Source organism: Fukomys damarensis, unplaced genomic scaffold, assembly GCF_012274545.1.
Source record: "Fukomys damarensis isolate Sample0158 unplaced genomic scaffold, DMR_v1.0_HiC HiC_scaffold_32, whole genome shotgun sequence".
Lineage (NCBI taxonomy): Eukaryota > Metazoa > Chordata > Mammalia > Rodentia > Bathyergidae > Fukomys > Fukomys damarensis.
The window spans coordinates 31,279,865-31,303,276 of record NW_022900944.1 but is presented as its reverse complement, the minus strand read 5'-3'; the positions used below and the strand labels follow the sequence as shown (position 1 = coordinate 31,303,276).

The 23,412-nt window shown below is 37.2% G+C and overlaps 1 protein-coding gene across 1 annotated transcript in view; it reads right to left on the bottom strand.

The window, feature by feature from the left end:
• Positions 1-23,412, bottom strand: part of Cbfb (core-binding factor subunit beta) — a 65,993-nt gene that overhangs the window by 8,625 nt on the left and 33,956 nt on the right. Inside the window, exons 4-5 of the mRNA XM_010612370.2 lie at positions 18,446-18,562; positions 8,994-9,089 (exon numbers count right to left, since the gene is read on the bottom strand). Of these exons, the coding sequence (XP_010610672.1) occupies positions 8,994-9,089; positions 18,446-18,562 (213 nt within the window). The remainder of the gene's footprint in view (positions 1-8,993; positions 9,090-18,445; positions 18,563-23,412) is intronic.

Below are 23,412 nucleotides of genomic sequence, written 5' to 3'. Positions count from 1 at the left end.
AAAAAAAAAAAAAAAAAAAAAAAAAAAAAAAAAAATCATCCCAGCAGGGCCCCATATAGACAATATTCCGACTGTATTTTTCTTACAAAAGAATGAATAGTGGTATAGTTAAGTGATTTGAAAATTCAAGTCTTTGGAAATTTAAAATAAACAAAGAGTGATTTTTTTTTTTTGGCCACACAGAATGGAAGGTTCCAAAAACATGTAAAACACAAATACAAAAACCACATAAAGCTTTCGCCTGTTTTTATTTCCAAAATGGTTTTCCACATAAAAATTCTATGATTTGCTGATTTGTATTAAAACACTCCTTATAGTAAAATATGCAACAAACATGTATTCACTGTTACATTAAAAATAACCATTTCTTTGCCAACACTTTATAATCTAACCCAAGGAAAAGCAATTTCTAGATAATGACAGAGAGACTCTCTTTCAGCACCCTGTCCCCTTATAGCTGAATTAAGTGCCAAAAGTACTATGTTACAGTTTAGGTCAAGAGGCCAACGAAACTGAAAGTAGTCTCTAGAACTTGTACTTAGCTGGGTGTAGTGGTGCACACTGGGAGTCACAGCCCTTAGTAGGCTGAGGCAGGAGGATCACCTGAGCTACACAGCGAGACCCTGTTTCAAAAAATCAAAAAAGAAATAGTGTGCTACCAAACAGACAACAGAGTCATCTTTCTAATTCATCTATGACTACAGCACTAGGTCTGTTTCCTATTAACCTCAATCTTCTGTCACAAGAGCCAAAAGACAAACATTTGATTATAAAGACGTGTAACTTGAAGGAAATATATCAATATTTTTCGATCAAGGAAGGATCCTCAGACAGAAAAGGCATTGGGATACTTCTATACAGCCACACCACCAATGAAGAGCACTGTTGATGGTCTTTTTGGGTACTCAGGACTGAACCAGGGCTTTCATATCGAGCAACTGTACATCTGTACCCACCATACCCCACCTATTTTTCTTTTCTTTTTTGTACTGGGGATCAAACTTGGGACCTTGTGCTTGTGAGGCAGGCAGCAGAACCACTGAGCTAAGTCCCTGGCCCACTTTTTTTTTTTTTAATCAGCACTAGAGATTGCACCCATGACCTTCACATTGAGTCATATGCCCAGTATGCCTTTCTTTTCTTCTTTTTTGGTACTGGGAATCAAATTCTGGGGCTCTTGCTTGCAAGGCAGGCAGCTTCACCACTGGGCTACATCCTCCACCCTTTTTTTTTCCTTTTTAAAATTTTTGAAACAGGGTTTCACTAAAAATTGCTCAGGCTGGACTTGAACTTTCTATCTTCCTACGTGAGCCTCCCAGAGTGCTGGTGTTACAGGTGTGCTCCGCCACTGCTGACTTCAAAATCCTTTCTGGTTATTTTAATAATCAAACCAACTAATCAATCAACCAATCTAAATAAATAAATGGACTAGAATCTAAAATAGCTTGGCAAACAGTATCTTTGATTTTCATAGTCTAAAACAGTATAGGGTCAGGGATTCAGCTCAGTGGTTCCTCCTCCTACCTCACAAGCATAAGGTTCTGAGTTCAATCTCCGGTACCAAACAAACAAAAATTAAAAAAAAAACAGGATACACTTCCTTTTACTGCCACTCCAGACGTGTTATGAGCCAAGTGCACAAAAAGGGGGATAAAGACACTAGCTTCCAATTGTGTCCCTGTTCTAAGCACCAGACATTGAGAGAGGCAGCAACCTGCGCATAGGTTTTACAGAGACTCAGAGCAAAGAGTGGTGACACACACCTGTAATCTCATAGTCAGGAGGATGAGGCAGAAGGCTCAGCCAGCCTGGGCTACCTAGTGAGTTCAAGGCCATCCTGAAAGTCTGTCTCTAAAACAAAACAAAACAAACAAAATAAACCCCCAAAGATGAGACTCAGGAGGATAAGCAACTTGCCCCATGTCAATCACATGGCAACAAAGGAATGGAGCTAGCTTGAAAACCAGGCAATCTATTACAAACCTTATACTTACTCTATTGCACTGGATCTTTACTGGGTTCCCTGAAATCATTCTGGAGACTCCAGAATAATCCCTACCTCCGGTTCACCCAAAGCAATTCCTCTAATACATTTTATACATTGGGGCTCTACATAAATTTCAAATTAAGGAAAGTTTTCATATTTTAAAAAAATAGCCTAGGGCCGGGGATTCAGCTCAGTGGTTCCGCCACCTGCCTCACAAGCACTAGGACCCAAGATTGATCCCCGGTACCAGGAAAAAAATAAAATAAATAAATAAAATTTCTTTCTTTTCTAAATAGGCAAGAGATGTATGTGTTACAAAATTCAGAGAGAAAAAAGATATACAGTGCAAAAGTAACAACCTTCCATTTTGCTGCTCAGATATCTAGGCTTCCCCCTCCAGTTTCCAGGTAGTTCCTCATGCTTGTATCCTACTAGAGAGCAACTTTGCACTTTTTTGTCTGTTGTTTTGAGACAGTCTAAGCTATGTAGTTCACGCTAGCCAACCTGGACTCAAACTTGCAGCACTCCTCTTGCGTCAAACTCCCAAGTGCTGAATTACAGGCATACAACCACTGTGCCCACCAACTGTGCACTTTAAGCCAATATATTCCTTTAAAAAAATACTCACAGGTATGATGTTATACATAGCACTCTGCACCTTTTATATAACATTTTATTGTATATCAATGATTTAACAATGTTTCATCAGGGTTGCTACAATGTTTCTTCATTTCATGATAGGCTTTCATTTGCCAATTTAGTAATTTCTCATTACCTCTGAAAGTCTAAGAAAATAAGTGTACTAGTAAAATAGGCTTTTCTTGGGGGAAAAAAAAACAAAACAGAGAAAGAACATGCTAACCTTTACCATGAAAGAATAGAAAATTTTGAAAATTTTACATATGGTAACATGCTCGGGGAGTTTTATAACTAATTTCAGGTTAGAAGACATTGAAAATTAAAATTTCCTGAGCCAACAATCAATTGGGAGTTTTGCTTCCCACAGTCAGAAACTTCATTTTACACATACTTTAAATGCTCATGAGCAGCACCATTAAATTTAGTATGGCAGGACTAGAGGTCCCAGAGGTTACCCAAACAGTGGCAGACATCCCTAAGCCTCTGTGCTGCCAGAATCTCAGGCTTCCAAAGACCATTTACTGGGTTCTTGCCACCCACGAGTTACCACTGTTCCCTGGCCCTCAACTCCAGTCAGGCATCAGGACCACCCACAGGAAGCAATATTATTCTTTTCTGCCTCAGCTTCTTCTATTCCAGGCAAAATGGTTTGTAACTTCTCCTGGCAGACTTTACTTTTCAACTTAATCATCTTTACTGGTGGTATGGAAACTAATTTCCAACTACTAGGCTATATTTGTGGAGACCTCCTAGAGTTAGGAAACTGCAGTTTAAGTCCTCATTTTTTCTTTCATTAACCAACTATTTGAAGAGAGCAAGTCAATTTTTCTGGGATTCTCATCAACTGTAATAAGAACGACAGATTAGATAATACTTGAATCCACAAAGATGTTTGAATTGCAGAAGGGAAACACTATTTTCCTTCACTCTTGTTCTAGAAACAAGGAGGCAAACTGCCTCCTTGAAAATAGGCTGACATTAGAAATGTTTCTGGACAAGAAACAACCAGGCGGGGAAAAAGGGCACCTGAAGAAGCAAGATGTATACACAAAGTGCTGAAGATGTGCAGACCCAAAGCCATGACATCACTGCTGGTGCGTGCTCTGTAGACAGATTCCAGCCCAATCTCCCAGATGACAGGTCTCTGTGAAAACTAATGTTTCAAATTACTGCTGTAAGGAACTACAGTGTCTTAAATCACTGATGAAAATGTAACCATTTCTCTGTGCTCTAGGTCTAATTCAGGGAAAGAACCCTGAGATATTTCAGAGAACTAAAAGGATGTTCTTGTTAGCCAGAAAATTCAATTAACTGGAACCAGCACTGTGGTAGAGCTTTTAGTGCTAAAGTACATTAGAGTTATTATTTACTGTAGGCATACACATACCGAGCACCATGCTAAATGCTTTACAAGCATCTTCCCATTTAATTCTTCCAATGTCAGAAAACTAGGGCTTAAGAGAGACTGACAAGTGATAGAGCAGGAGTACAAACTAGACTTGACTACAAAGCTCATGCTATCACTGACAAAAAACTGAAACAATCTAAGCAACAAATTACTTGATACCTCTCTGTCAACAGACTATTTTTGTTCATAGACACATAAATATATATAAAACTTTTTAACAATGTAAAACAATCTTCAGTCAACCTCTAATTTTCAAAGGAAAATATATTAAAAAAACCACCCTAAATAATGGTTATTCTTCAGGTAACATTCATTTAAGGCCAACTTAGCTTGTTCCAGAATGACTGATCATGTTCTGTGACTTGGTAAGCTCCCTTACTCCTTTGTGCCTCTGCCTACACTGCTGCTCCTGCCCTGAAAGCTTTCCCCAGCTGTCCAGCTGGCAAACCGCACTCTTCCTTCGAATTCCTGCCAAGTGTATTCCCTGGTGAATCTCGCAAGCAGAGGCAGACTTAAGTAATCCTTTCTCTACACAGCCACTGTCCCCCTTTGTGCTTTCATTATATATGGTGACATATATTATATATATGACTGCTGAAAGGACATTACAATTTCCTGTGTATACATCCATTTTTCACTCAAAACTGACACTTGCTCAAAGATGGAAGCCATGTATTTTGTTTGTTCTTGTTTTCTGAGACAGGGTATTGCTATGTAGTTCAGACTGGCCTTGAATTCCAGGCTGGCCTGGAATTTGTAGTGATTTTCCTGCCTCAGGAGTCTTGGGATTGCAGTGTGTGCCACCAGGCCCAGCCCAGAAGCCATGCATTTTTATCTCTATAATTCCGGGCCATAATGCAGAATCTAGGAAAACACACTGAGACTTACTAGTTTAGTATGTAATAGAAACCGATAAATTATAAACTTTAAAAATTTTTGCAGAGACCATTATCCCACAGGTTGTCCTTAGTTCTAGCATACAGACAGCCAAGATAGAAATCTGCTGTTTGAAGACATACAGGCAGTTAACAACTAAACACAACGTAAAAACATTGTGGTAGATAATATGGGAAGGACACAAAAATCAGGGGCTCCATCTCATGGGATTTCAATAAAGTAGAGGACAGTCATATTTATAACTGTTTAACACAGTGTTCATTAAAAATACTATAGAAACTACAAAAATGGAAGGGCTAATTCTAATTAAGAAGACTGGGAAAGGGCCTGAAATATTTAAGGTGAACCTTGATGAATAGGTGGAAAAGTGTATTCTATACACCAAGGTACAGAGAGCATGAGCAAAAAGATTCATAAATATAAGGTAACAAATGCATTATAATATACATTTAAAAAGTTCTCCAGGTGTGGTGGCACATGCCTGTAGTCCCAGCACTCTGGAGGCTAAGGCAGGAGGATTGCACAAGTTCAAGGCCAGCTTGGGCTATATAGTAAGTTCAAGGCCATCTTGAACCACACAGTTAGACCCTGTCTCAAAAGAAAAACAAAACAAAACAAAACAAAAAAAAAAGCTTTCAGAATGAAAGAAAATGGCATAGAAGCCTAATCACAAGAACTGTAAAAGCTTTAAAGAAAGAAAAAAAAGAGAATATTACATATATCCCTCCACTATTATTCTCCTAGCTAAAAAGCATTTCTCTGGTGTGTAAATAAGGTTCAAATTGTACAACTGATAATGTGAAACAGGAAGAATGGGGCTAAAGCAGTAGGGGAAGTAGGAAGGGTAGGGGAAAGGAAAGAAGGGAAAAATATGAGAAAAGGAAAAATGTAAACAAAGTCTTTGTAAATAGGGAAGGGTGGAGAGGGTGAAGCGGGGATAGGGGTATGGGGAAAAAATAACCAAGATACATCATATAAAGGTACAAGATCCCAACGATGAATGTATCTGTACTGTATACCTAAAAAGCACCAATAAACTTAATGGAAAAAAAAGAAGCATTTCAAGGGACATCCTCAGTTGTTATCAGTCCATTAGATGCATTAACTTATTGACAAAGTAATTTATCAATCATTAAAAGATAATGAATATTAGCCGGACATGGTGGCACATTCCTGTAATCCCAGCACTCGGGAGGCTGAGGCAGGAGGATCACTGTGAGTTCGAGACCAGCATGGGCTACATAGTGAGTTCCAGGTCAGCCTTAACTATATAGTGAGACCCTGTCTCACCCCCCACCCCCAAAAAAAGAAGAAGAAGAAAAAAAGAACTTTATCTAATACATTAACCACTGAATAGGCTTGGTTTTAAATTTATTCTAAATAGATATGTTTGTTAACACAACACAAAAGGTAGTAACAACTTGGTGCCATATTCTGCTTTCAAAGTATTTATTCATTTAAGCCTCACAATTACCCATGAGATAGTCACAATTATTACTTTATTTTACAGATGAGAAAACTCAGCCACAGAATGAACAACAAGATGAAGTTGTACAAGGTGACAAAATGGCATTCCAGACTCAGATTCTCAATGTAGCTCAAGCCTGGGTTCTTAAATATTGTTTCGGTGTACACACACACACACACACACACACACACACACACGCACACACACACACATTTTTATGTTACTATAAGTAACAGGGTATATATAACTTGTCCTTAAAAACTAATGTTCTGGGCTGGGATTTAGCTCAGTGGTTCTGCCACCAGCCTCAAGCATAAGGTCCCAAGTTTGATCCCTGTACCACCACCACCACCACCACCACCACCACCAAAAAAACCCAAAACAAAACAAAAACAAATAAATGTTTATATTATGTAACAATGACGTTAAATTTTTAAAAAAATTTAAATTGTAAAGTACATAACCATAAAATTTACTATCTTAATAAGTTTTAGGTGTACAGTTCAGTGTGTTATATTTACAGTTTGTACGACTACTCTCTAGCGTACTTTTCATCTCGCAAAACTAAAAGTCTATATCCATTAAGTGGCCACTCCCATTTCACCTGGCCACCACCATTCTCCTCTCTGTATCTAAGAAGTACAACTACCTTTGGTATAATTTTTTTGGTGGCACAGTGTTGAACCAGGGTCTTGGCACTGAGCTATATACACAGCTTTTCTATATTTTGAAACAAAGTCTTGCTACATCACTAAGTTGCCCAGGTTGGGATCTTCTTGCCTTAGCCTCCCAAAATGCTGGGATTACAGAAATTTACCACTGAGCCTCACTCTAACACAGATTAAAAAAAACTGTTAAATTTTTATGTATTTTTTCTGAGGTACTAGAGATTAAATCCAAGGGTGCTCTGCCACAAAGCTAATATCCCAGCCTCCTTATTCCCTAGTAGTTCTAGGGATTGAACCCAGGGCCTTTACAGTGACCTTATATTCCCAACCCTTCTTAAAGTTGCCCAGGTTGTGCTAACCTGTAATCTTCTTGCTGCAGCTTCCTAGAGTGTTGGGATTATAAGACACACCCTCATGTGCAAGAGTATACTTTTCAAAGAATCTGTTATTTCTCAGTAATTTGTATATTCTTTAAATATTAATTTTAAAAATAGAGTACAGGGCCAGAGATTTGGCCCAGTGGTTCCGCTGCCTGCCTCACAAAAGCAAGGTCCCAAGTTTGATTCCCGATACCACACACACACACACACACACACACACACACACACACACAGGCACAATTTTATGTAGAAAAAAATTAAATGTACATGTTAATTAAAAGACGACCAATTTAGCCTGGCTACTTGGAAGGCTGAGACAGGAAGACTGTAATTAAGACTAAAGTGTGCAATTTAGCAAGATCCTGTCTCAAGAATAAAATAAAAAGGGATGGGGTATGGCTAGAAGCAAAACTCTTGCCTATCATGTGAAGTCCCTGGGTTCAATCCCAAGTTCTACAAAAAATAAGATATCAAATTTAAAACCCGGGCAAGACTAAAATTCAGTGTCTAAAACTGAACTTAATGGGGCTGGGGATTTAGCTTAGTGGTTCCACTGCCTGTCTCACAAGCACAAGGTCCCAAGTTCAATTCCCGGTACCAAAAAAAAAAAAGAGGTATAAAACTGAATTCATGGTAATAAAACTATTAAAAGACACAAGAAAGAGATCACTATAAAAATTGGTACTGTATATAATGATTAATTTTGAGGGCCAGGGATGTAGCTCATTGGTGCTACACCTGCCTGGTGAACTTAAGGTCTTGAGTTCGATCCTGTGACAAGTTCATGGTTACAACAAAGTATTTCTTTTGTAAAGATTTCTATTATCTGTATTCTACTTTAAAATAAAAAAGGTCAAAAGAAAAAGTTTGTTAATTCCATTTTTTTTTTTTTTGGTACTGGGGATTGAATTTGGTACCTTGAGCTTGTGAAGCAGGAGGTGTTAATTCCATTCTTTAAGCAGTTCGAATACATTAAATTTTCCTCTATGTACACAAGTGATTGAGGATTATATTACATCAAAATAAAGATATTCATAAAAAATGGAAAGTAGTATTACTCCCAAATAGTTTTAATAATGTTCTATCCAGCATGGTGGCATATGCCTGTAATCCCAGCAATCAGGAGGCCAACGCAAGAAAATTGCCACAAGTTCTAGGCCAGCCAGAACTACATAGTGAAACAATCTTTAAAAAAAAATTTTTTTGTCTAAATAATGCTTTAATAATGTTTCATGTTAACATAACTTTTACAACTAATCTCAAAAATTAAGAGAAAGAGATATTTGAACCAATGAATTAAAAGAAAATATACCCATAGTAAATGACTTTCACAGAGACCAATACATGAGGAATTCATGTACAAACTTAAAACTGCAGTAAGTTTCTTTAGAGTAATTACATTTAATAAATACAAATTAAGCAAGTACAATTTTTTAAAGTACAAGACAAAGTATTAAAAGACATTATGCACAAACATCACAAACATAACCTGAGAGTTTGGGGGAAAGTACTAACCAGTTACTGCCAGCAGCTGTGAAACTCTCACCTCCATTTCCTCCCGATGAGACCTGTCTCTATCTTCAAACTCACGAGTCCTTCTCCGAGCCTCTTCAAAGGCCTGTTGTGCTAATGCATCCTCCTGCTGTCAGAATACACAAAATACCTATTTTAATTTTGATTTATAATAAAATTTAAAATTTGGGGAGGTTTTATTTTTTGAAAGAAACAGCAGTGTCTCAAAGTATCAAACCCCTCAAACTCTAAAACTAAATATTTGAGTGTGCTTTTAAACGAGAAATTTCAAATTAGTAGTCACGTTCTAACTGAAAACTTTTTCCTTACCTCATTCTACTCACCAAAGTAAAACTCTGACCAAGTCAATATTTAAACGACAGAAGTACAAAAAAAGTCAACAAATATGTCTATCAGTTGGGATAAGAAAAGCCTTCTTCTAGTACACAAAAGCCAGACACATTAAAGAGAAGATTAACAGAACTGACTATGTAGAAGCTAGAAACTTCTAGACAACAACGACGACGACAACAACAAAAACAAAACAAAAAAAAAATTCTAAGGGAAACGGGAAAATATTTGTAGCATGTAACAAATCTATCCCAATCTTTTCCCAGTTAGCTAATGAAGATCCACACATCAAGGAACCCAGATGTTGGCACTTATTTTATCTAAAAAGCCAACTACTTTTTAAATTTTCGCCTGTTCATTAATCTCAGCTAGTGACACGATTCACTCATTTCTACCAGGAATCTGAGCCATGTTTGGCATTTCATTCTATCCTTGTCTCCAGAGTCAACTGACTGTTAAGTTTCATCTAGCGACCTATGTTTTGGGGCTTTTTAGTCTCCTCTTCATTTCTATAAACACTTTCATCATTCTGAATCCTAAGAGTCCTTTCCTAGATGAATGCAAAAGTCTCTCTTGGGGTCTCTCTGCGTCCACTGTTACTCCATCCACCCACCACAGCTATCAGTGTCATCTTGGAAAACATAATCTGATCGCACTACCCATTAAAAAAAAAAAGCTCCCTGCACAAAATGTTCAATCTTTGCAGTCACATACTTCTTTCCTCTTCATCTTTTGTCCCCCCTTCAGTGCTGGGGAATTCATCTAGGGAGCATTCTACCACTATATTTCCAGCTCTTTCTGAGACAGAATCTCACTAAATAACTAAGAGTGGCTTCAAACCTGTGATCCTGGCTCATCCCCTTGAGTAGCTGGGATCATAGGTATGTACCACTGTGACTGGCTTGCCGTGAACGTGTACTAAGATTTTCAATAGTACTCTTGAACAAACTGAAATATGTAAAATAATACCAAAAAATCAATATTCATTTTCCTAGATCACTGTGTAAAGTGGCCATGAGACTTAGTGCTACTCAATAAGATTATAAGCCGAGTCAACTAATGGGGCTTTTAAAATAGTCATTTAAGAGACATTTACCACCCCCTTTTCCTAAGAACTGTGGTAGCACCCAGAGATGCAGCAGCCATCCTGCAATCATAATTAGGACATAGGTGCTGAGCCTGGAAGAATAGGGAAATGAAAAGACAGGGCCTCTAATTATTTAATTCAGTATTGTAACAGGCCTGGATTGAATACTGCTGGATATTCTGCTTTACAAACTAAATCCTTTGTCAGTGGTTAGTAGGGTTTTTTAATACTTACAGTTTTCTGTGGCACAATGTCCACAACATAAACAGAGCTGAAAAATGTGATCATATGGCTATTCTTGGGGCTAAGGATGCAATTCAGTAGTATGTGCTTGTCTTGCATGTGGATCCAATCCCAGCACCACAAATATACAACACAAAACCCAAACCAAACAAAACTGAAAACAAAACAAAAAATGAACATTGTTGCCATATGCTTACTAGCTTTAGAACCCAGCACAAGGGAATAACTAAGTTTCAATAAACTCACATGTAAAATGGGCATAGTATTATTTTCCAAAAACAACGTAGAGGTTAAATTAAACATCAAATAAAAAGTAATACCTGCTAATATTCAGTAAGTGGTATTATTGCTTTGGGGGTGTGTGTGCTGAGGACTGAAGCCAGGGCCTCATGCTTGCTAGGACAGGCATTCTACTCCTGAGCTAAATCCCCAGCTAAGTGCTATTATTTATAAGCATTTATGGATACATGAAATTCACACACTTGACTATAAACAACACTACACATACCTACGATATTCTCAGAATGCTGACCCCAGTTCCCAAGGGCTTTCTATATCTTGGTTAGATACCAACTTGGACATACCTGCTGATAACTTTTTTCTCTGCATGTACTTATTTACTTTTATTTATCTTTTGTGTGTGTGTGTGTGTGTGTGTGTGTGTGTGTGTGTGTGTGACAGAGTCTAGATATATAGCTCAGGCTGGCCTTCAAGCAGCAGTGACCCTTCTGGCTCAGACTCCTGAATTCTGGGGTTACAGGTGTATGACAACATGCTCAGTTTCACAAATATTTATTGAGCCTTTATTATGACCAAGTCACTAGGCTTAATGCCATAGGCATGATATAAGGGAATAAATGGAATTTTTCCTCAGGAGCTTCTGGTCCAATGAGGCAGATGGAAAATAAAATTAACAAATCAATATAAAAGCATCAACTATGATTAAGTACAATAGAGGAAAATGAGAGGTTAAAATGAGGGCACATAACAGTGAGATACAATCTAATTCCCTAAGACAGTTATTAGTCAAGAGTATGTATTCCAGCAATGGTCATAGATTTTTTTCATTAAAGGAATAAAAAGTATTGCTAATTGTGATAACAAGGCAGGAGAGACTTGATAGCCCTCTGCTTTCCAGTTCTAACTTGTCTTGGTAACAAGTGAGATGCGATGCATTTATAGTGAACAGAATCCACACTTCAGCAAATGGTAAAATCAGAAAGATGATGGGCAATTAATAACCAGTGTCATACTGATCTTTCCTGTTCCAACACAAGTTCTCCCTTTCAAGGACAGCTCTTGCTGCTTCAACTACCTGCTACCTGTGAAGTAGGTTAATATTCAGGGAAAACTAACTATCCAGCCCGAAGAGGGGCTTTCTGTGCTCTAGTCCCTACCAGCTCCTTGTCATACTCGCCTATTACTTCATGCTCTGTAACACAATCTGCACAAAGCAGCAGGTGGAATTAATATATATCACACTTGAGTATCAGTGAAATCCATGTGGGAAATAAAGATTTAATGGTCCTATCATAAGACCATATACAGAATATTCTGACCACTCTTGTGGCAGTGATTTACTTTTCCTATATTGACTGACTACACACACACACACACACACACACACACACACACACACACACACACACACACTCACTCAAACCCCAAGACAAAACATAGATGTTATTTACTCTATGGCGATCAGAGTATCACTTCTCACAAGAAAACCAAAAGAAATCTGCTGAAATATCAGTATCTACTTCAAAAGCAACAATTTAATATGTGCAGCTGCAAATGGTACATTTAACACATCACTGCAGAATATAGCTTTAAATTAAAATCAAATGACTTTCAAATTAATTTTATCTACATTCTTATGCACATACAAAAAGCAAAGCTATTTACACACTAGCTTCATTAATAGAAAAACCTTAAAAACAGCTAAAGAACATCCATTTTGCATCAGATACTTCAAATATAAAGTCTGTTAACTCCAGTAATGTTTCTATTTTTCTGATCCAATCATGAAACCAAATTAAAAAATTTTGGGGGGGTACTGAGGATCAAACTTGGGACCTTGTGCTTACGAGGCAGGCAGTGGCACTACTGAGCTAAATCCCCAGCCCACCAAATACCACCCCCCACACAGGGTCTCACTATGTAGGTTGAGAATGATCTGGAACTCATTATGTAGCCCAGGCTGGTCTTGAACTCACAACGAGCCTCCTGCCTCAGCCTCCTGAGTGCAGGAATTACAGGCATGCACCGCCACACCTGGCTCACCTAGTATCATTTTTGAAAGTCATTACACTGAAATAAGACATCTTTTTGAGATTTCCAAAATAAAGTCAATTAGAAAGTACAACAATGAAGATTAAAATTATTGGTTCTTATATTGACAATACAACTAGAAATGTTGGTAGAACATACATTGTATTAAAAAACAATATTCCCACTGAATCAAAAAACACAAAATACAATTTGTTAGGAACTAATTCTGATATACATGTAATTCAACACTTGATCCAAAGGAATTAGACATTCTGCTAATTATTTATGGTTTATAGTTATATAACTTAAAAATAATAGCTACTGTGAAACCAACCTAGTTCTTACAACAGCATTGATCTTTTTCTAGTAAATGAGCATTAGTCACATTTTGTTCAAATTAGCTGGAAACTTCTTATCAAGGAATTTGATAGTGAAATGCCAATGTTTCAGTTCTTTAAACTTTTAGAGAACTGCATCACTGAAAACCAAGGGTGGCCATGGCTGGTGGCTCATGCCTATAATCCTAGCATGTGAGAGGCAGAGGCAGAAGGACTGCCACATGTTTGAGGCCAGTCTGGATTACATAGTTGGAGGCCAGTGTGAACTACAAATCAAGACCGTGTCTCAAAAACAAACAAACAAATCAAGGGTGTAAAAGAACACATTGAAATTTACACCTATACATTGAAGAAACTGAAATTATCAACACACAATTATTAAACATAATTTAGTTTCTATAATTATACAGAATTTTTTTCATTTGAAGTATAAGAATATATAAAGAATTGCATTTCAATCAGAAAATATTTTCATAAAGAATAAACAGCCCCATAGAAAAATGGATGAAAGACTTTTAGTTGGCACTTCACAATGTGTCTCATGTTACCAGAGAAATGATTAAAATCCTAGCAAGATATTACCACATACCTATCAGAATGATTAAAATAAAAAAGACAAGGGCCAGGGACTTAGTTCAGTGGTTCCACCGCCTGTCTTGCAAGCACAAGGGCCCAAGTTCAATCCCCGGTACCAAAAATAAGTAAGTAAATAAAATTTTAAAAACCGAAAAGACAAAAATCAGACATTAGTAAGAATGTGGAATAGCAATTGATATGCTGGTTATATAAAATTGGCATAATATTCAGGAAAATGCTTTAAATTTTTTTTGGAGGGTACCAGGGATTGAACTCAGGACATTTGCGCTTGCAAGGCAGGTGCAGTGCCTCTGAGGTAAATCCCCAGCCCATGGCTTTAAATATTAAGGCTGTTCACAAGCTAGCAGTTCTATTCCAAAGCACGAATACAATACATAACAGGAATGAATACAGTACACATAGCTCTTACAAATATATTTAAAGTATTATTATTTGTAGTAGCCAACAGCTGGAAACTGATGAAACAGGTATTAACAGTAGAATTTAGAGCCAGGCAGTGTGGCACAGGCCTGTAATCTTAGTTACTCTGAAGGCTGAGGGAGGAGGATCATGAGTTCAAGGTCAGCAGATGTAGTGCATGATCATACAAAGAAGAAAAATGAAATGAAAAATAGAATACACACACCAGTTGGGACAAATTTCATAAATATACAGAGGGTACAAAACATGCTATATACATCTATTTATACATATGTACAAAAACCAACAAAACACATCTATCAGATGTGAAAGTTGCAATGCACCCTATGGAGAATCAGGGCTAGTATTGGAATGGAGCAGGTAGAGGCTGTGTTGCAGAATCACTTTTGTTTTTATTGAGGGTATGAAGTACCACAATAGACACTCTATTGACCTTGCATTATATAACACCTTGTAAATTCTTGTTACTTTTTCTGGTAGTTTGTAGTCTATTTCAGATTCTCTAAATACATACACATTCTGCAAATAAACACAGCTTCATTCCTTTCTCTTAAATTCTGGTGGTGTCTTTTCATTTTGGGGAAAGGATTTTTTTGATGGAGTTCACCCTCCTTTGGTAATGGGGCTTGAATCCAGAGCCTTCACACTAAACTATATTCCCAGATCTTTTTTTTCAGATGGGCAGGGGTCTTACTAAACTGACAAGTGACCTAGTCTGGGATGGAATTTGCAATCCTCCTGCCTCAGGCTCTCAGAGTGCTGGGATTACAGTCATGCATCACTGCACCTGGTTTATTATTTTTCTGAAGGAGTTAGGAGGATTCTTTGCCATTTTCAAAATCAGAATAGCAAGGATTCTTTCAAACTTGAAGGCAGGTATGGTGGCACACAGCTGTTAATGTCAGCACTACTGGAGGCTGACACAAAGGTTTGCAAGTTCAAGTCCCACTTGTGCAACTGAGGAAGACGTGGTCTTTAAATAAAAGATACAGGGCCGAGGATTTCGCTCAGTGGTACTGCCACCTGCCTCACAAGCACAAGGTTCCAAGTTTGATTCCTGGTACCAAAAAAAAAAAAAAAAAAAAAGATATAGGAATGGGGGAATAGCTCAGTGGACAGCACTTGCCTGACATGTTCAATACCCTGGGTTCGAGCCCTACCACCAAAGATGGGGGTGGGAATGTAGCTCAGTGGCAGAGCAATCATGGGTCTAATTCCTAGAACCACCCCCCCAAAAAAAGGAAAAAAACTTTAACTTTGAATTCTTTATTAAGAAAATGAGTTTATTTAATTTATAGTATTGGGTATTGAACCTAGGGCCTTTGCACTGAGCTATATAGTCCAGTACTTTTTGAGAATGAGTCTTGCTAAGTTGTTGTGGAATGTTTTATTGGTAACTTTTACTTTTGTGGTAGTTGGGATTGAACAAAGGGCCTCACAGATAGCAGGCAAGCGCTCTACCACTGGGCTATAACCCCAGCTCTTTTAATATTTTAATTTAAAGATAAAGTCTTGCTCAATTGCCCAGGCTGGACTAGAGCTTTACATCCCACTAATTACAGCAGCATGCTCCTACACCAGCCTTTTTAAAAAAAAAAAAAAAACACCAGGCTTTTTTTGATCTCTTGACAATTTTCATATCTCTACATATGGATTCAAATATGTAAAAAGACAACAAAGAAGCAACAGGAAGCTACTTTTTATTTGTGCCATAATTTTTAAACTTTATTAAGAAGATTAAATGTTAATTAAAAGACAGACACCTGGACCTTTTCCATTTTCTTCCAACATTTTGAATTATCTTTAGGCCTCCATGATCTCAAAAAAGAAGCCAGCTGTTAATCTCATGTGACTTCCTTGTATATGAAGAGTTCTTGAGACTCCTGTGATTCTTGCTCTCCTTCAGTAGTTTAATTATGATTCATCTAGGTGTGGATTTCTTTTGTGTTTATCCTACTTGGTGTCCATTGTGTTGCATAATGTAGATTAGTATTTGACATCGAATTTGAAGTTATTAATCCATTATTTTTTCCCAAGCCCCACCCTACTCTTTTATTCTAGCACTTATCAATTATACAGAACGGGTTTCATTGTGACTTCATTATTTCCTTTTTGGGGGGATGTTGATTTTTTGAGACTAGGTTTCATTACATAGTTCAGGTAGGCCTCAAACTCACTATGCAACTCAGGCTGAATTTCCTGCTTCAGCCTTCCAAGTGCTGGGATTACGTGTCCTCACTACATCTGGCTGTCATTATTTCTTAAAATATAATTTTTTTGCCTCTTTCCTTCTAGATTTTTATTACTTTAGTAGTATATGTGCATGTTAGTATCTGTGCTAGTAGTGTTCCACAGGTCTCAGAGACTATTTTTCTCCTTTTTTTTTTTTTTTTCTGTTCTTCAGGCCAGGTAATTTCTATTAATCTATCTTCAAGTTCACTAATTTTTCTGCCAGCCGATATCTGCTGTCGAGTCCATATTTCCCATTTCAGTTTCTGCACTTTTCAGCTCCACAATTTTCATTTAATTCATTTTTTTTTTCATTTTATAACTTAAGACTTCTTGCCAGGTAGGGAAGATGAGGCAAGATGATCTTAAGTTCAAGCCCAGCCAGGGCAATTTAGTAGCTTAGTGAGACCTCGTCTAAATATAATAGGGCTGGAGATGTAGCTCACTGCAAAGGCTCTGGATTCAATCCCCAATACCACAAAAAATAAAACAACAAACCAAAAAGAAACTTATTAATTTTCTCTATTTGAAGAGCTGCTGTCATCATAAATTCCTTAAACCTTTAAAGGAAAAGAATTTTCTTTTAGTTCTTTGAACATATTTAAAGTAACTTCTCTGAAGACTTTTCTCTCAGAACCAATATTTGGGGCCTTCCAAGATATTTTCTAGGGCTAGGGACATAGCTCAGTGGTAGAATACTTGCCTTTTGTACTGTTTGCTCTTTATTCTATGTATGAATCACACTTTCATGTTTGTTTGCATGTTTTATAATTTCTGTTGATAACTAGAAATTTCAAATAATATACTATAGCAACTCTGAATTCTGCATCCAGTTGTTTCATGCTTTTTGTTTAGTGTTGCTGAAATCAATGCTTTTTCCTTTTCTTTTTAAGCCTTGATTTTTGGGAGACTACGCCTGGGTCAGCAAGGCTTAGCTGTCATGTGAGCCAGTGTGTGGCCAGAGATTCTATTTAAACACTTTGAGCCAGTAAGTTTCAATCCTTTGCCATTGGTTCTGTGAATGCCGTGAGAGAATGCTTTCCAAGTTTAAGGAGTTTACCACTTACTCTGTGCTTAGCCAGAGACTAGGAGCTTGCCAGGATCCTCTATGTTCTCTTTATAGCAGGTATAGCCCTGTACATGTACACAGGTTTCTGGACCACATAAATATCATTTTAGTATGGCCACTTTAGTTCATTCTTTCCCTAGATCTCCCTGATAAAATTCTGGCTGAACTGCCATTTTATTGCTTCCTACAACATTAGCCTTTGCCAGACTGTCCACGAGACCTTTACTGTTTTCAATACTAGCTCTGGGCATGGATTATTTTTTCCTAAGCTCTGCTCTAAGTAAAATCAGTCTTCTCTAACAGGACAGCACAGGTACCAGCTTTTACAGTTTACCTAGTATAAAAACTGAGGGTCACAGAACTAGGAAAGGGAGGACAGCAGCTCCTGACTTTTAGAATGCCACACACAGATTGTCGCTGATCCTACTAAAACTCAATAGCTGTCTGAATAAACGCCTCTCAATTTGTATGATTTGATTAATGTCCAGAGACCATAAGTGATTGTTTTAATTTTTTAAAACAGTATTTGCCCAGTTTATTAATGTTTTTGGAGAGATTTTGCTAAGCTCCTCACTTAGGCATTCCAAAAGCATTGTTATTCTCACAATGTTCTAAAGATCAAGAACAGACATTACAGGACTTTTAAGTCCCCATCAAGCAAACTGGTATAATCCAATGAAATTTAGAACCACTGAAGGTAAAACTTTCCAAAAATGAGGACAAGAATGTGGGTCTCAATATTTCCAGAATTCCTCAATATTAACTGAATGTAGTAATTCTATATTTACCCCTTAATACTATGTAAAATAGGTCCCCAGAGAAGAGAACGATTAGGGGCTAAATAAAACAAATAGGCTCAGCAAAGCATGGTATCACCCTACCTGCGCTCGCTCTTCATCAAACTCCAGGCAGCCCATACCATCCAGTCTCTGGAGATCAATCCAGCCTTTCCAGATAACACAGACTCCATTCAGAATCATGGGAGCTTTTAAATACACCTGAGACACAGAAAAAAGATATGAAAATCATCAAAAAAGCCATTAGATGCACGGAAATCAAAGGATTAAGCTTATTTCAACCCCACAGTTTGTTTTAAAAAAATATAAAATGAATTATAAAAAGTATGCACACATACACACATTAAACAACACCCTCTGAACATATCCTATAAAAGAATCGGCCATACTATAATTTTTTTTAAATGTTCCTGGGGATCAAATTCAGGATCTTAGGAATGCTAGAAAAAGTGTTCCACTACTGAACTACATTCTTAGCCCCTAAAATTTTAATTCTAGTCACAATCTTCCAGGTTATTTTGAGATAGAATTTTGGTATGTAGGTCAGGCTGGACATGAACTCACTTATATAGCCCAGGATGGCCTTGAACTCATAATGATCCTCCTGCCTCAGCCTCCCCAGTGCTGGGATTGGAGACATGTGCCACCACATCTGGCCCAGGTTACTTTTAAAGGGAAATTATATAGGATTTATAGAAACTGTGTGTAATCAGGTAATGTTCTAAATGGGTATGTTTACTCTTCCAGCTGAAGCCAGGACAACCAGATTCCTCATCCAATGGTCTGAATCTTGGTTAGAAAGATATAAAGATGGAAAAAGCTGGAATTCACTGTCCTCTGAAGAGAACATGTATTACTTCCCTCAACTTTGCAGCTAACCAAGCTCAGGCTCCTATACTTTCCTCCTCCTTCATCCTCCAGTATTGAGGGTTGAACCCAGGGCTTTTGGATTGAGCTAATCCTTAGCCCTCTTTTTTTTTCGGGTACCAAGGACAGAACTCAGGACCTTGGCACTTGCGAGGCAGGCTTGGCACCACTGAGCTAAATCTCCAGCCCCAGCCTTTTTTTTTTTTTTTTTAAAGACAAGTTCTCAAGTCACTAAATTGCCCAAGCTGGGCTCAAACTTGGGATTTCCAGGCCTCAGTTGTCTGTCAGTGTGTTGCCTCCACTACACTCCCTGCCTCAGTACTGGATTACTGGCATGCACCACTATGCCTGACTTCCCTTCAGTTTTAGAAGGCATCCTTTAGAAGGTATCCTTGACAATAAATTCTATTTTTTTTCCTCTCTCTCTCTCTCTTTTTTTTTTTTTGGTACTGGGGAATGAACTCAGGACCTTGTGCTTGCGAGGCAGGTGTGGTGCCACTGAGCTAAATCCCAGCCCTTTCTTCTCTTTTTTGAAGGAGACAGGATCTTACTAAGTAAGTTGCCCAGGCTGGCCTTAAACTGATTCTCTTGCTTCAGCCTGAGTTGGTGCTACCCTATCAGGCTTTGTTTTCTTTTTTAAACCTAAGTTAGCCAGAGTTGATTTGTACTGCTTTTAACCAAAGAACCTCAACTAATAATACACTTATTGCTACATAACATTAAATAGTATGCAGTTTGTCCTTATGTGTCCTTAAATGATCCATGGCAAAGCACTGCTACTTTTTAAAATAATTTAATTAGAATTATTTCACAGTGGGGCCAGAGATTTAGCTCAGGGGTTCTGCCACCTGCCTTGCAAGCGCAAGAACCCAAGTTCGATCCCCGGTACCAAAAAAAAAAAAAAGAATTATTTTGCAGTCTTTTAAACATAGCACAATACTTTAAAAATCATGAGTTGATATGTAATATCAACCATTTATCTAAAAAACAGTTCTTTCAACTCACTTTTTTTTTGGTACCAAGGACTGAACTCAGGTCCTTTGCTCATGAGGCAGGCACTGGAACCACTGAGCTAAATCCCAGGCCAACCCACTACTGAAATTAAGTACTATGAAATGGGCATGGTGGCACACACCTATAATCCCAGCACTCGGGAGGATGAGGTAGGAGGATTGCTGTGAGTTCCAGACCAGCCTGGGCTACACAGTGAGTTCTAGGTCAGTCTCAATTGCATAGTGAGACCCTAACTAAAAAAAATAAAAAAATAAAAAAATAAATAAAATAAATACTGCTTCTGAGACAATTCTAAAATAAAACCTACAGGATTTATACCTTTTTACTACGTGCTTAAATTGTTTCCCTCCACTGCTAAACATAACCACTTTTGCTAACAGTTTCAATAAACCATGCTGAACTAGTTTCTACTTACACTGGGAGGAGGAATAACACCCTTAAAACTCCCAAAACACAAGGTTCCACTTTTCATTCCACTTGGACCAAGGGAAACAGTCTACAGTTATAGCTGAAACCGTTTAACCACACATTTCCTTTTGTTCTGATAAGTGCTCATTCTCCTCTATATTGTAAATTTAAAATTCCTATCAATGTGCACATAGTCAAACAAGTGACTATATTGTTAATGATTAGTACTTCAGTAAACCTAAAAACAATGTATTTCACATCACCATGACTGGACTTACCATGTCTCAAATTAAGATTTCCACCTACTCTTTTTAACAGCACATAGCAGGAAAATTAATAAATTAAATTTAGTTTTTTTGAGATAGGGTCTTGTTATGCAGTTCAGGCTGGCTTTGAACTCACTATGTAGTCCACACTGGCCTTGAACTCTCAGTGATCTTCCTGCCTCAGCTTCCCAGTTGCTGAGATTACAAGTGTGCCCCATAGTTCAAGATCAACCTGGGCTACATAGTGAGTTCTGGGTCAGTCTCAACTACATAGTGAGACCCTGTCTCAAAAAACAAAAAACAAAAAAACACAAAAAAAGTGTGCCTCAACGGGACCAGCTAATGTGGGTATAATACTGCACCTACCAAAGTACCTCATGTTTTTAAATTTTTTATAAATTTTATATTTTTGAGACAAGGTCTTGCTATGTAGTCCAGACTAGACTCAAACTCACAATTCTCCTGCCTCAGCTTCCCAAATCCTGGGATTATAGGTATATACTATGATGCCAATTCTTAAATTCTTACACTAGTAACTCATCTAGTAACAGAGAAAGACCAACTTCATACTACTTGAATCAATTTTATATTCACCAATCATTTTTATCTTTTAGAACTGAAAATTTCATAAACTCATCTTATTGATATTAACATTCATAGTAAAAAAATTTCCCTTTGAAATTATTAAAAATTTAAAAACTCATTTATTACCTCTTTATAAATGTTTTCTCGTGGCAAAGAAAACCACTGACCCATTTTGGGAAATTCTTAAATGGCTATTATTTCCTAATAAAGATTAATGTCTGGTATCCTAATTAAAAATAACATTTTGATAAAAAGAAATAACATTTTGATTATTCCAGTGATTTAGATGTTCCCATTCAAATAAATAGAATTTTATGAATATATCTAAGTAAATGCTTGGCACTTTCACATATTTATAAATACCAAGCCTCAAAATATGAAGAAAATACAATTCTGTCTCTTAGCAGTTTGGTATTTTGTAATGTAATTCAATAATGTCATTTAAACACAAAGACATTTTTCACTGAAAATGATAATGCCTTATTTCAAACTTTGAAAAGAAAAATTATTAAAATATGACCTAGGAACTAAACCCATTGTCCTAGAACAATAAAATTATTTTATACAGAATAAAATTATTTTATAAAAAGCCTTTTAAACAAACAGATGCAGCTAATCACATAAAAACAATAAAATACCTTACCTTTACCAAAAGTTAAATATCACAGAATATGCTTGAGATTTTACAGAAAGTTCAAAGTGACTACAAGCCAGGTATTGTAGAGCATGCCTGAAATCCCAGTACCCTGGGAGACTGAGGCAGGAAGACTGTAAATTTAAGCCTGGTCTAGGCAACTGAGCAAAAACCCTGTCTAAAGTAAAATGGGGTGGAGATGGAGTTTAGTGCTAAGGCCCTAGGTCCTCTTACACACACACACACACACACACACACACACACACACCATTGACTACAGGCTCACATTTTTTTTTTTTTTGTACTGGGGATCGAATTCGGGCCATTGCACTTACAAGGCAGGCGGTAGAACCACTGAGCCCTGGCTCTCACATTTTTAAAAAAACATTTCAATTAACTCAAGATCTATTACTATTCTCAATGGTATTATCAATCCAAATTTCACATATCACTTTATTTTCACATTCTGTTGTTTTAAATTCACTCACAGAGGTTCAGCAAAAATGTACCATCAACTCTAGTACTCTTTTTTGTTTGTTTGTTTTTTTCTTTTTATTGAGTTTATTGGTACAGTCTAGGTATACAATACAATTACATTCATCATTGGGATTCTGCACCTTTACATAATAGGTCTTGATTCTCATTTTTTCCCCTTGTCCCTGCCCTCCTTTCACCCCCTCCTCCCCTCACCATTTACAAACACTTTATTTCCATTTTTTCAGTTTCTCATATTTTTTCCTCTCCCTTATTACCTTTCCCCCATCCTTTCCACTTTCCCTACACCTTTAGCCCTTTACTTCCTATTTCACATTATTAATTATCTCATTAGGATCCTGTGTACTATTATAGTTTTTCACACCAAAGAAACTATTTGGTATTTCAGTTAAAGAAATCTCTGTATGAACATTAAAAATAGGGAATCCTAAAATAAAACTAAAAAGGAAAGTAAAAGAGAAAAGGCAATGATGTAGGATTTAAATAATCCTTAATTCTGGAGATGAAAATGGTCCCTCAACATATTTAAATTGCTTCTCACTCTTATAGTCTTATCTTCTTCTTTTCTTCATTATTTAGAGAATACTTTATTAGTTTCTGTAATCAAACCCATGTAGATATGACCTTACATATTTAGTACGATGTGTTACCCCTGTACATGGAAAAAAAAAATAAATTAACATTTCTAGACCAATATGGTTGTCCACTTCTGTACAATGCCAACTCAACACAGTAAATTGGGATGACTTTTTCCAAAGTTGGCAGCACCATTAAAGTTTCCC